Source organism: Cucumis melo, chromosome 8 (genome assembly GCF_025177605.1).
Source record: "Cucumis melo cultivar AY chromosome 8, USDA_Cmelo_AY_1.0, whole genome shotgun sequence".
Taxonomy (NCBI): domain Eukaryota; kingdom Viridiplantae; phylum Streptophyta; class Magnoliopsida; order Cucurbitales; family Cucurbitaceae; genus Cucumis; species Cucumis melo.
In genome coordinates this window covers 218,763-232,036 of record NC_066864.1, presented here as the reverse complement: position 1 = coordinate 232,036, position 13,274 = coordinate 218,763, and the positions used below count along the sequence as shown (strand labels likewise).

The window sequence follows — 13,274 nt, the reverse complement described above, 5'->3', positions numbered from 1 at the left end:
CATGCGTGGTTAGCCTCCCGAACCTACATAGCAACTCAATCACGCTATATACAAATCAAGCATATCCGTCGATTCTTCTTACTTATCTAGGCTATTCTTATTAGAGATAAGATAATGGATGATATTCCAAAAAAATATTTTAGTCTTAGTCGACCCCTAGCCTTCCATAAATTTTTCCAAAACTGCTTAGAAACATCCTCGGTGGAAGAACCAACATTATTTACACTAGCAATTTGCATATAAAATAGGTAATTGCTCTTCAACATAGAATGCTCCACTTGATAATAATTTGGAAATTTATGTTTTTGATACTATTGTTCTACATTTTTCTAACAAACATGTGATCCATTACTAAATTCTAAACATAAAAACAAGTTATTAAAAAATATCTTAAGCATAGGTATTGTACATCCTGCTATTGCAATGATGTAAATCGTGAAAAAACCTACTCTCTAGTATCAATCATAGTACTAAAGTATTAGTCATCCATAATTAAGTCTCTTGCCCGCACTTTTATTTGAAAATAATTTTTCTACTTCAAGGATTCAATTCAACGATAGGTGAGAGTAAGAATTTGCCAACATGAGCTTATATATTTTCGAGGACATAAGGTGTTGGGTTCAAATTCTCCCATCCTAAGTTTACTTGATTTTTAAAATTGAAGGAATTTAATTACAAATCTCAGCAATAATAAGACAAGTCTTGATTTATCAGCGTTAAAAATAGTTTGGCGTTCGCAATTCCAATAAATTTTTGGGAGCCGGAGGGGTAACGTTTCTATCAATTCCACATAAGGCACAATTCTTCCGCTGGCCCCCATTTCAATTTCCTGACCACATCAAAAGTAACATAAATTTCACATCTTGCAAATTGCAATACTCACCTATTTTTGACATTTACAAATACAACACTCAAACTATTGAACAGTTTTCAATAATAATAATAATAAAAGTCAAATATACCACACAATTTTGCTAGTGAAATGCACAAACCATTGGTTTATACGCAAATGGATTCACATATACTTTAAATTTCATCTAATCATTATGGAAAAGAAAGCACCGTAAAAATTGGTATGTTGAAAATGGGCCTAAACACATTGATGATATTTGAAGGAAAAGCAAAGTCGGAAATTAAGTGGAAGAAGGGAGCATTGAGTGGGAGGGTGTACCTGAACTGATGGCTGGCTGATAACACTGTTAAATCCATATTGATATTTCTTGCACCAATACATCATACATCATCTCAGCCCTGTGCAAGTACAACACAGTATTTTCAATACCTGCAACACCCTCACAGAAGTTTAGATTAATTAAAATGCATCAAAACTTAAGTTATGGGGTTTTCCTACGCTGCTACAACACTTGAGTTGACATGTGGAAAGGAGAGACTGCCAGTGCGTATGTGCCTTAACACCTGTTTGGAATGATTTTTCAATAAGCATTTGAAAAGCCAAACAACCCTCAATGTTGGCCATAATGACCCAAAAAGTACACGATGAATACAACTCATTAAATGGTTTGGGCCAGAGTCTAACAAAGTCAGGTTGGTTCATCAACTCTTGTCTTTAGCTTGACTTCATTCAACCTCAACTTAATTGATTGGGTTGGGTGGGGTTAGTTCAGCTAATGCCATTATTCAAATCAATAGGTTAGGTATACTCATCTCTAGGCCTAATTCAACTCATAAGTTTGCCTCTATGTAACTACAAGTATATATTTACTCTTGTACCAGAAACATTCTCATAAACGAGGAGGATTATGAATAAACGTAGCAGTGGCAACGAGTCAACTCTGTTAACCTGTGAACATCGGAAGATAAAACAATAAATTAAAAACCAGTTAATACGAAGCAAAAGAAAGAGAAAACAAGCACAACATATAACAGTTATAGACCTGGTATTAAGTTATGAGAAATTGAAACCATCGGGCTGCTCCGTGGTGGAAACTTATAAAGAAGTCTAAAACTATAATTCACAAAAGCATATTGAGATTCTTTTATACACCAAATATTTTATGCAAGAATTAGAAAAATGATGCATATAATAGGTAGTATTTTGGATTATACCATAAAAGATCCGAATTTTTTTAGCGAAAACTAAAGAATGGAATAACAAAAAAGTGCATTCTAATACCTAACCTTCTGATGTTCATTATCCTCAATTTCTCGCAATTAGCAAAAATAGTTACCTCGAAGAGATAAGTCAACATATTGTTTGTTGAAGAAAAACCACATCCCTCCGTGTCTTTGCAAACACAAGAAAATTTTAATGATCACATCATAAAAACATGAACTAATTTGGAAGGGACGAGTTGTACCGTCTTTTCTTGATTTCTAAAAGATTGATGTTCTAGCCAAAGCTATGTGGAAAACTAGAAATCATATATGCAATATGTCGGTTTATTTTACTCATGAAATAATTTTAATCAAAGTCGCACTTACTATTCTGTTCTCACTACTACAAAAATGGGCACCCATACAGCCATCATCTGTCTGTGGCACGAAACTACAAATATCTAGCCAATAAAAAAGTATATCAAGAGTTTCAATAAATAAGCGGCAGCCTAAAAGACTAAAAGATGAATTCCAATCCTGTAGTATGTACATAATAATGGTGCCAATCAAGTTACAGAAAACTAAAACAAAGGAGTTAGTTATCTGTTTACATGAGACTGGAACCATGACTCAAAACTTGAACTTCAGGTCCAGATAAGAATGTGGAACAATGGAAGTCAAAAAGTCTATATGCCAAAATTGAACCTCCGTTCATCATCACTTTGACTCGCTATGTGCCTCAAGGAAACGATGTAAAAGTCGCAGATCGAAAAAGCTGGCAGGTCAGATTTAAAAGTAAAAAGAATAAACTAAGAAATCAAGGAAATCGCAAATATCTCAACAAACATGTTAATGATACTGAGAATTCATCCGAACTTCACATTTACTTCAACAAACCAATTTGCACGTCACCCAGCTTGACCAGTAATGGCAGGTGAAGGTCCTTCAGGACTAAAAAATTTCTGTCTGTAAAGAGAAAAAATCCCATTAGATAGGTGCTCTGAAAAGGATTTTTGGGCTCTCAAAGTCAAAGAAAATCAATATCAAAAAAAGAATAAATACGACCAATGGACTGACTCTGTATCCCCGCCAAAACATTAACAACTCTGACGAAAATAAAGAATATAAATTATAAATACTAAATTTCGACAACGACTTTAACTTGTAGTTTCTAAGTAGAACGTAAGCAGCAATATGCCAATATTATGATACTATTCAAGTTTACCAGGACAGTAATATAATAACATGCGCGTCACTGTTATCCCATTGCACCCTGAGTACCTGAACTTGCACATGTGCCATTTCATAGTTCATGCGCCATTACCTCCTTCTTTCTAGGATCATATGAACTGGTTTGTCCTTCAAATTCTTCGTATGCTATATCCCTAGAAGTTTAGAAGGGTAGATACAAACAGATCTTAAATCAGTAACTCCTATCGACATTTTTAGAGTCCTTAAAGGTGACCAAGAAAAGACAAGAGTTCGAAGTGGCTTCAAAAGAAAGGTAAAACAAGAATGAGTTCATCAGCCACTTATCATTTGCTTTTCTTTTTGGTTTTCCAAGAAGCACGAGTTGTTTAAAACCGAGGAGAAGCAGATTCAGGAACCACTGTTTCAAAAGAGTGGAAAGTTATTTAGTTTTAATCTGCAGATTTAGTATAGGTCTGGAGGTTCGAGCCCCTATTGTATTTATATAATATATATAAAGAAAACTATTTAATTTTTAATATTTATTTTTCTTTTAATCCCTGTCAATATTTTTTTTAGATCCATCACTGGTTTTAATGGATAAGCAAAATAGCACGAGTGCATTTAAACAAGGGAGAAAAAACTCATAATCCTTCAAAAGGGGGAAAGTTAGAAATTACTGGGCTTAACTTAAAAGACAAAGTTATGTGTGCGAGTTTATTAACCAGTAACATAGAAAACAAATCGCAAAAGCAATCTTTAATGCACTTTTCACACACGCATAAAATGGTGAAAACCTATCAACGAAGGACCCATGTGATAACAACTTTGTTTTCAATTTTCTGTTTTTGAAATTTATCTTGGTTTTCTCCCAATTTTTCTATTCTGGTTTTCTCAATTTTTAGACAACATTTGAATTTGAAATCAAATTCTAAGTTTTTGAAAACTAATTTTTAGAATAACAAAACATAGAAACTTAAAAGTGAATGTAGTGTTTATAAGAAACTATAGATGATGTAAGAACATTCATGCGTTTCTTCCTAACAAATTATAAATATTCAAAATAAAGTAGGTAAACCAAACTTGAGGCACTAGGGCGTGCACTTGAAACATGCTTCATTGAGGGAGCCTCACTTCTTTGAAGCGAGATGCAGGTTCCCCATTTAACCAGGCGCCTTAATTGGAATTTTTAAGACTCTGATTACCTCTGAAGCCATTACATGTTCCCACACACTTGCATATGATTACAAAAATTTAAAGTCATCCCAGATTAAAATCAAGTCGTACCAAAGTAATGACCAACATACGTTCTCAAATATCAACCATTGTTACTCAATTATTGAAGCCACTCTCACCTTCTCGCGAGTCCGATGGATGGAAGCAAGTAATTAACGTCCTAAATCACCCCCATTCTTCTCAATCTGCTATATATGAAAGGCTCACAGTGACCGCTCAGCAGAATATTGCAAAAGAAAATAAATAAATAAATAAAATGGTTTATAAGACACCTTACTTTTTTTCAATCTCATGGGAACCTGAATTTTAACTGATTACATCTTCAAGTCACCAACACATTATAGTTCTACATGACCATATCCTTTGCCACACTACTGATCTTGTGACTCCATTTATTAATATAGCTTAACCTGTGCAATATTAACCCTATCCATATGTTGGCACGAGAGATCTTTGTCGAAAAAAGATAATTTTAAAAGAAAGGAACGCATGAAACTGTCTTGCGGACTCTCTTTGCATTGGAAGATTCAAGATATAAAGCAGCTAAAATTAACCCCTCAAACAGTTCGGTTTTAGTTTAGTTTGATTAAAGTTCAGAAGGATAGAATGCACGACTGGTCTAATGGCTCTAAAAACTTCTAGAATACAAGGAGCCAAATAGGATAGAAGTTTATGATTAAGTGCATTTATTGACCCGAGGCATATCTCTTTCCAAGAAATATTACAGAAGTGAACACTAAAGGAAATTGTAAAGAGTAATATTACTTGTGGGTTACATGACAGCATCCCAAGAGACAATTCCAATATCCACGTGGGTGTTGTCTTGGCTCTAATCTCCATGAATAATCACTTTTCACTAAAGTGAAAGCACTTGAATTTCTCGTAAAGGGTAAAACAAATTGCACCCAATAATGTCAGTTAGACACGAGAAGTAATTGCACAAGAATAAAACAATAAGTTTAGAATTTAAATAGGTCGGATGAAATAATTACAAGGTAGGTCGGGACCTAATGAACAATATAAAATACAAAGTGATTTTGAAAATGAACCTCTAGAACATGCGGCAGCCTAAGACGGTACAATGTTAAACCCATCCTCGCAGTTAACGATGTATCAAATAAAATCAGGACTTAACGATTCATGAAACTGAAATGAAGCCCTAATTCGACATTAGTAAGCATATAGAGTTGGATTATCGATCGCCAGTCAAGATTCCAAGTCCTATAAAACAACGTACCGATGAAACCTGAGACAATCACAATAACACAATCTGAATTTCGAAGAAAAAAACGTTTTTGTTCACGTTGTCCAATAAAATTTACGGTTGAGTAGATGTTTTGTAACAGATTTTCACCTCCCCACAACAAAAATCAGGAAAAAGAAAAGCTGCTAGATTGATTCAAGTCCAGGTTGGATACATCAGGGACGATGAAACGGGGGTTTGTGAAGGTAGTAATAAGTTATTGATTTAAATAAGAGGAAAATAGAGCAGATGAGGCGTATGTAGTAATGGTGTGCAGAGGTTTCGTGGCGAAGTGGGAGGGGGCATTTTCAGTCAAAGAAAGCAGAGCATGGCTGCGGAAGCAATGGCGATAACAGGGTACAGTAAACATGAAACCATGAAAAAGGTGAAGATGAACTTGAATTCGAGCGACGAAAAGGGAAATAGACGCAGAAATTGAGTAGGGGAGAAAGCAATCGGAAACGAAGGCGCAGGAAGGCAACTGGGGAGGTCAAAGGAGACGAGTCGTCTCGGCTTTCCAATTCCGACCAACTCCTTTTGCCAAAAGCTGCAAACGGATGGCGGAATAATTGACGCGCAACCCTCACTCAACCTAAATAAATATATAATAATAATAATAACAATTAGTAAAAAGATAAAAATAAAAGAGACGGAGAGAGAAAGAGAAAATTTCACATAATGGAAAATTGCTGCAAACAAAAATACAATTTGTCCAAACTTTTTTCGATTTCTATGAATATCAGTTTCTTGTATCAATTGTACACATTTATTGATTGAGATTAGAACTACATTCAAAAATAAATTTTTTGTTATAACTAGAAAATAGTTTAATTCGTTTTTTTATATTTGAAAATTCTCTTAAAAAATACCAGTCGTCTAATTTTAGATCAAATATTTTATTTTAACCTTTCAAATTTTATTTGAATTAAAATTGGTCAAATAATAACTTATCATGTATAAACGAATATATACCTCAATTGAAATCGAATACAGACGGATGATTCAATTTACTCTTCTAAGGTGTAGAGCTAACTGTTCATAGACAATAGTTTCATTTAATAAACTAACAATTAAAATTTTATTAAAAATACATAAATTAAAATCAATTTTAAAAATTTTAAAAAGTGAAGTTGAACAAATTCTCAAATACATAAATCAGAAATAGTATTTTAACTAACAATAAAAGGAATTGAGATTTATTATAATATTGGTTATGTTACAAAAACAGTACTTAGAGTTTGGAGTTTGCTTCTCTTTAGTTTTTAAACTTTCAACATCTTCTAATATATCTATGAACGTTTATTACTATTATTTCTGTTTGTGTGTATTCATGCTTTCAATTTTTATGTTTTTTTTTTTTTTTATCTCTAAATAGATTTAATATTTTTTGAAAATTAATTAATATAACCATTATAATTTCACCATGGACTTTCATTTTTAAGTGACGATATATTTGTGAATTTAGGAAGTTAAAAGATTTAAAGACCAATTTTGTAAATGTGAAAGTTGGGTAACCAAAATAACATATATGTAACTGAACATATAATTATATAGGCACACAACATAATATTGCATAAATTTCATAGACAATAAAGTACTTAGCAAATAGGGAAATGGAAAAATAAATTTTCTTTTTAGAGGCCCCTAATCTTCTTTTTTTTTTTTTTTTTAATATAAATTACATGTGATCCATAGATAATAATAATAATAATAAACGTTTATTTAGGCGTTGTATATCTGAATTTTGAAAATTAGTTGATTTTCTCACGGTTCCTAACATGCATGGTCGTTGTCATATTTGGTGGTTAAAGTTAAAAAAAAAAAAAAAAAAAAAAAATTAAAATTTCAAAACTTGAGTCGTATTTTAAAAAGAATGGATAGAAAGTCATAAAATAATAATAAAATTAGAAAAATGAAAAGAAAAAAAGAATAATAATATTATTAGGAGTGAAATAAGGTAAAGCTTAGGGTTATTGGGTTTGTCTTTTTTGGGGGTGACATTTATGTGCATGGGGTTCAGGTGAAAATGGAATCTGTTGGTATGATATAGTAGATGAGTTGGCATATATATGGAGAATTTGAGGAGTAGGGTTTTATGTGGCTTCATTGCTTCTTCATAATTTTATTTGTTTTTTTTTTTTTTTTTTTGAATCACTACTGCAGACTTTTTTTTTCCAGATTAATTCTGGATTCCCATTTTCTTTCCTCTCGCTACTTAAATCTTTCTAATTAGAAATTTGTGAGTAGCAGCATTAATTCTTTTGTGTGTGTGCGTGTGCTTTGTGTTTTGTGTTTCCTGGGCTTGAAATTAATGAATAGTATATAAATAATATATGTCTATGATTATTGAGAATGAATAAGGAATATAATTAATATGCTTATGTAGGCCTCATATTCGCATTTCATAATTTTTTAGTTCTAATAGTTGAAACTCATTATTTGCCCTATCGCGTGTAGCCATAACATTCAAAGACATGCATGCATGCTAGTACCTAATTTTCTTGGGAATTCACATATTAATAATCCAAGTAATTAATTGTTACTGATTGTAAGGACGCCATAAATTTGTTACACTATACTAATAGCAATGAAAATATTACACAATTACATATTTAAAACAGATATATAACTTCAATTTCGTCTGGGATTGCGAATTAATTCAGCTTTGAATATTATATGGAGTTCTTAAAAATACCAAAGATTTGATAACTTTACAGCCATTCAAAAAAGTTTTCAAAACACTTCAATTTTATAAAAAAAAAAAAAAAAAAGCCAATTCAAACCACTAAACTAATTAATGAACAATCACATGATTAGTATAGTTACTACTTTCTTTAATCTCTCCCTGATGCTTTATTTCCCAATCAACTGTAGTAATGAGAATCAATTATGAAGCATACAAATGGGATTAATTAGTTGTGTATATATATTTTAAAAGAAAGTTTCTTTCAAACATTTAGGAAAGACATTATAGATTAGTGTAAGACCCTAGCTAATTTACACAATAATTCTATTAATAATAATTCATATATATCCTAAATTAAGTGGCTGAATATTATCCTAATTTCATCTATTGAAGAAGAGTTCATTGAACTATCTTGATTTTGAGCACACTAATCAAAACGGTTATATATCAATCAGACTAATAATTAAATACAAACAAATTAAAAAAGCTAGTTGATTATGCAATAATAAAAACAAAGAAATAAAAAGCAATGAAGCAAATTAATGATATATACTAAAAATATAATATGGGCCCTAAAAACAAATTAACAAAGTGATGATATTCATGAGTTACATGCAGCAGAAAAACAAAATAAACAAAGGAACTGAAAAGGAGTTCGGGGATCACACACACACTATATAAATAATAATAATAATAATAATAATAATAATAAAGTAGTAGCTAGGTAGGTACTAGGTAGCTGAGGGTCTTAGCTTGGGTGAAATGAAAGGAAAGGAAAGGAAATGTATTGATTATAATAATTATAAAAATATAAAAATATATATATGATGATGATATGGAAATTAATTGGGTAATTTTGTAGATGGAGGTTAATTATAAATTGACATAATGTTGTCCTGATGGAGCAAGAAGTTGTTCAAGGAATACCCCTTAACGCAACTCCACTACACAAACTACACGTACTGCCTCCAAATCTTCACTCCTTACTCTACTCTGCATCAATAATGTATATAAAACTTTATTAATTAATTTAAAAACACCCTTCGTTTCACCCATTTTATTTAACTACAATACATATATGCTTACTTTATTTAATTCAAAATTATTTATTTATACCCCCTATGATATTTTTCTTTTGATTACAATCATTACTGCATTTCTACCTAAATCATGATAAATACCTGAAACCCATAAAAGTTTTTTACATTATCATTTAACGCCAAAGAATAATAATCCAACATTTTCACTATTTTATATGTTTCACTAATTAAAATACATAGAAGGAAGAAAATGTTTACATTCCATCCTACCTTATACAACCTTACTCAATATATTGTTTACATCAACGAAATACAGACTTTTTTTATCAAAAAAAAAAAAAAAAAGATTAATTAGTTCTTGTGTTTGTGATTAAGTTAGAAAAGAGAAATAAAACCCTATTTTGTGATTTAAATTTAAATTTTATTTTGATTATTATTATTTGAAAGAAAAATGGGGTTTGACGCGAAAAGAAATGGAAAAAAAAAAAAAGAGTGGTAATTATAGAAGAAAAATGGAAAAGGAATAGGGGATCAATACGTACCGTAGGTGGAGGAATGGAGGTTGATGTCCAGAAGATTTGGTTGAAAAGGCTGAAGGCGATAGGGAAGGAGGAAGGGCGGAGGAGGAGGGGAGGGATCAGATGGAAGCTGCTGCTGTACTGAGGCCAGCTGAAGGACGCAGCTGCTTGCCTGATCATGATGATGATGATTGTGGTAATCATGTTGAAGCTGAAGCTGAAGCTGTGGAGGATGAATATTATTATTATTGTTATTACTATTTTCATTCATTTCAAGCAATCCATGAATATAACCAAAGCACGACGACCCATCGTGATCATGATCACCAATATTATTTACAACCTCAACTGCCGCCGCCTGCGCCTGATGATCATCAGCAGCATTATCATGACTATCATGCGCCGCCCTCCTTCTCAGCCGCATCATCACTTCCTCGTCATCTTCTTCGCTTCTTCTTTTCTGCATCATCACCGCTGCTGCCATCTGCTGCTGCTGCTGCTCCTCCATTGCCATCTGCTCCTCTTTTATCTTTATTATTATTATTATTGTTGTTATTATTATTACTAGTATATCATTATTCATATTAACAATAACCCTTTTCTTTTCTTTTCTTTTCTTTTCTTTTCTTTTCTTTTCTTTTCTTTTTTTAATATATATATAAATAAATAAATAAATAAATAAATAAATAGAACAAAATAACATATTTATTTAATTGATTACCAGATGGTAAATCTGTTCATTTTCATCCTCCAGAATTTTCTCCTAATTAGTATCATCATGCAAAATTAAAGGGAAAAATGAAAAAACCAGGTTATTAATGAATTAAATTAAATCATATAATTACTTATATGTATTATATGTTAATTTACAAGAATGAAGGAACGAAAATAAATAAGTAAAACCTTTCTTCGCAGATTGTCGACTTGCTGCTGTAACAGCTCTGACTGCACCAAAAAAACCAATACAAAACCCTATAATTAATTAATTAATTAAGTAAACCCTAATAAATATCTATGTATATGTATGTATATATATATATATATATATATATATATATATATATATATATGTATATATATTTAGAGAGAAAAAGGTAGTAAAATGGAAAATAATATTAATAATAATGCCTTTCGAGCACGAACTCTGTTGAGAGAGTTTTGGAGACGGTTCTCGATATCGTCGAGATCGCGAAGGTGAAAAGTGCTAAAATCCTCGGCTGTGTAGCGCTGCAAACTCAGCTGAAGATCGTCCGTTTCTTTTTTCATTGACCTTACTTGCCGCTCCAATTCCTCCTAATTTATTTCAATAAATTATTTAGTTTAATATAATACTGATAAATATGAGGAGATGAGAGATGAGATGAAATGAGATTATTTAATGAATTAAGTGTGCTACCGGATCGTTCATATTATGCTCTGGAATTCGACTCCCTATTGCAATCTGATATCTCCTGATGATTTGATCCATGCTGAGGATATCCACAGGCAGGAAGTGTGTAGAAGAAGTAAATATTATATATAATTTTTTTTAAAAAAAACGAAGAAGAAATAATAATTAATACCATGTTGTTTGAGTACAGTATTCGAACAATTTGCCGTTGCTGGAGAAGACGATGAGAGCGATCTGAGCATCACATAAAACAGAAAGTTCATGGGTCTTCTTGAACAGACCGCCTCTCCGCTTCGAGAATGTAACTTGCCTTGTCGTCCGATTCTCTATTCTCCTGATTGCGATTTTTCCTCTTCCCATTATGATTTCTTGATTCTCTCCTATACCCCCCGCGCCTAAAAACTATATATATTTATGTCCTTGGTAGGGTAAAGGTTAAAGGTACGACACTACTACTACTACTACTGATGATGATGATGATGATGATCTCAACTCTGTAATTAATTAGAATAGGAAGGTTTAGGGTTTGAATTGTTAATTAATAATTAATAATTAATAATTAGTAATGAAAAATGAATGGATGATATATATATATATATAAATATTGAAATTGGGAAATGGAAAGGCAAGAAGAAGAATAAGATAATTAATAGGAACAATTAGAAAGAATAATTAGAAAGAAAAAAAAAGTAGAAAGAATAGGTAGAATATGGTGTGACAGTTAACCACTCTCTGTGTGGTCTCTGCCTGTGGTGTGCTTTTATGGAATTTGCCAAATTGGGAAAACTCCCTATTTATTACCCTCGTTTTCCTTTACCCCCTTTTTTAACCAATAAATTTAATTCCCTCTTCCCTACCAAGCCTCTAATTAAACTCAACCCCCCACAGCCCACACATATTACTATTATATATAATAAACTTAATTAGCTAGTTAGGGTTAAATTAATCAATAATATTACTGTATGATAGAAGAGGCCGAGAGGTGGGGGGCAAATTGGATTTGAACGTATGAATAATATTAGCCATTAGGGGTGAGGTGGCAGTGAAAGAAAGAGAGAGAGAGAGAGAGAGAGTGGCAAATTAAAAGAGACACACAAACAGATCAGAGAACATCAAAGCAAAGACTAATCGAAAATGGAAAATGTGTAAATGTGGAGGCAGTTTTACGTCAACTTCAACCCTCTTATTTTGGTCACCTGATCCTCAGTTTTCACATGCCATCTTTTTTTTCTTTTACTTTCCTAAATTACACCCTACAACCTTCAATAACCATCAACCCCACTCAAACCCCCTAATACCCAATGCATCTCCTCTCATCAAAACAAAACAAAATAAATTTTATTATTTTTTACAAACAAAAAATTATTCCAAAAATTTCAATTCTTCCAATTCACTTGCTATTGAACTTCGGAAGAAATGGTGATAAATAAAAATAGCATTACACGATCCCCACTTGATTATTCTTTTAACAAATCAAGTTAATTCTTGTTTTAATTGGCCTAGCTAGCTTGTCCCAGTGCCCCATTGCACTGAAATTTGCTTCTTTTGTTTATTGGAGTTTTGTTTGAAAAGAAAAAAAAAAAAACCAGCTGTTAAGATTCTTTTTCTTTGTTTTTTTTTTGCCAATATATTTTGAGAACAATCTGTTTATGGTAGTAATTATAGGCGTGGTTGGTAAAAAGACCAATTTTCTCTTCTCTTCTTTTGAACGTTCACATTGTTTTGCGTGAAAAATCTCTTCTTCCTATGAGTTTCGCGTTTGTATTTGTAAGGTCTATACCTTGACTGTTGAGAGATCTCTATCAAATTTGAGACCATCAAAATCAGTACAATTAATTTATAGACCATGAAATTGAAGTGTCAATTAACAATAGGGTCAATGCCAATTTTTGTTGTGCAGCTTATTCCACAAGATAAG

The 13,274-nt window shown here is 32.0% G+C and overlaps 1 protein-coding gene and 1 long non-coding RNA gene across 22 annotated transcripts; both read right to left on the bottom strand.

The window, feature by feature from the left end:
• Positions 1 to 478: 478 nt before the first annotated feature.
• LOC103484258 (uncharacterized) lies at positions 479 to 6,309 on the bottom strand. Of its 21 annotated transcripts, XR_007823037.1 has the most exons (10): positions 5,245 to 6,309; positions 4,757 to 4,889; positions 4,599 to 4,664; positions 3,281 to 3,664; positions 2,943 to 3,021; positions 2,667 to 2,830; positions 2,190 to 2,516; positions 1,896 to 1,966; positions 1,172 to 1,801; positions 479 to 829 (listed from the first exon to the last, which is right to left on the bottom strand). It is a non-coding gene; the product is annotated as an uncharacterized LOC103484258 (long non-coding RNA). The 21 variants fall into 21 exon arrangements; XR_007823028.1 differs by having other exon boundaries at positions 2,667 to 3,021; positions 3,337 to 3,664; XR_007823030.1 differs by having other exon boundaries at positions 2,443 to 2,516; positions 2,667 to 3,021; positions 3,337 to 3,664.
• Positions 6,310 to 9,204: 2,895 nt separating this feature from the next.
• Positions 9,205 to 11,721, bottom strand: LOC103484259 (MADS-box protein FBP24). The gene is made up of 8 exons (XM_051088324.1): positions 11,529 to 11,721; positions 11,363 to 11,435; positions 11,095 to 11,259; positions 10,870 to 10,911; positions 10,688 to 10,729; positions 10,310 to 10,495; positions 9,991 to 10,189; positions 9,205 to 9,401 (listed from the first exon to the last, which is right to left on the bottom strand). Exons 1-8 carry the CDS (start codon positions 11,714 to 11,716, stop codon positions 9,397 to 9,399), a joined length of 900 nt encoding a protein of 299 aa, XP_050944281.1. The 5' UTR covers positions 11,717 to 11,721; the 3' UTR covers positions 9,205 to 9,396.
• Between the last annotated feature and the right edge of the window lie 1,553 nt (positions 11,722 to 13,274).

What these genes read in the sequence shown, in the direction of transcription:
- LOC103484259 (XM_051088324.1), bottom strand. Translation starts at nt 11,716, where the DNA reads ATGGGAAGAGGAAAAATCGCAATCAGGAGAATAGAGAATCGGACGACA. An exon ending in AGCATAATATGAACGATCCG is followed by an intron (nt 11,260 to 11,362) that starts GTAGCACACTTA and finishes GAAATAAATTAG; the next exon opens with GAGGAATTGGAGCGGCAAGT. An exon ending in CGCAGGCGGCGGCAGTTGAG is followed by an intron (nt 10,190 to 10,309) that starts GTTGTAAATAAT and finishes CATCCTCCACAG; the next exon opens with CTTCAGCTTCAGCTTCAACA.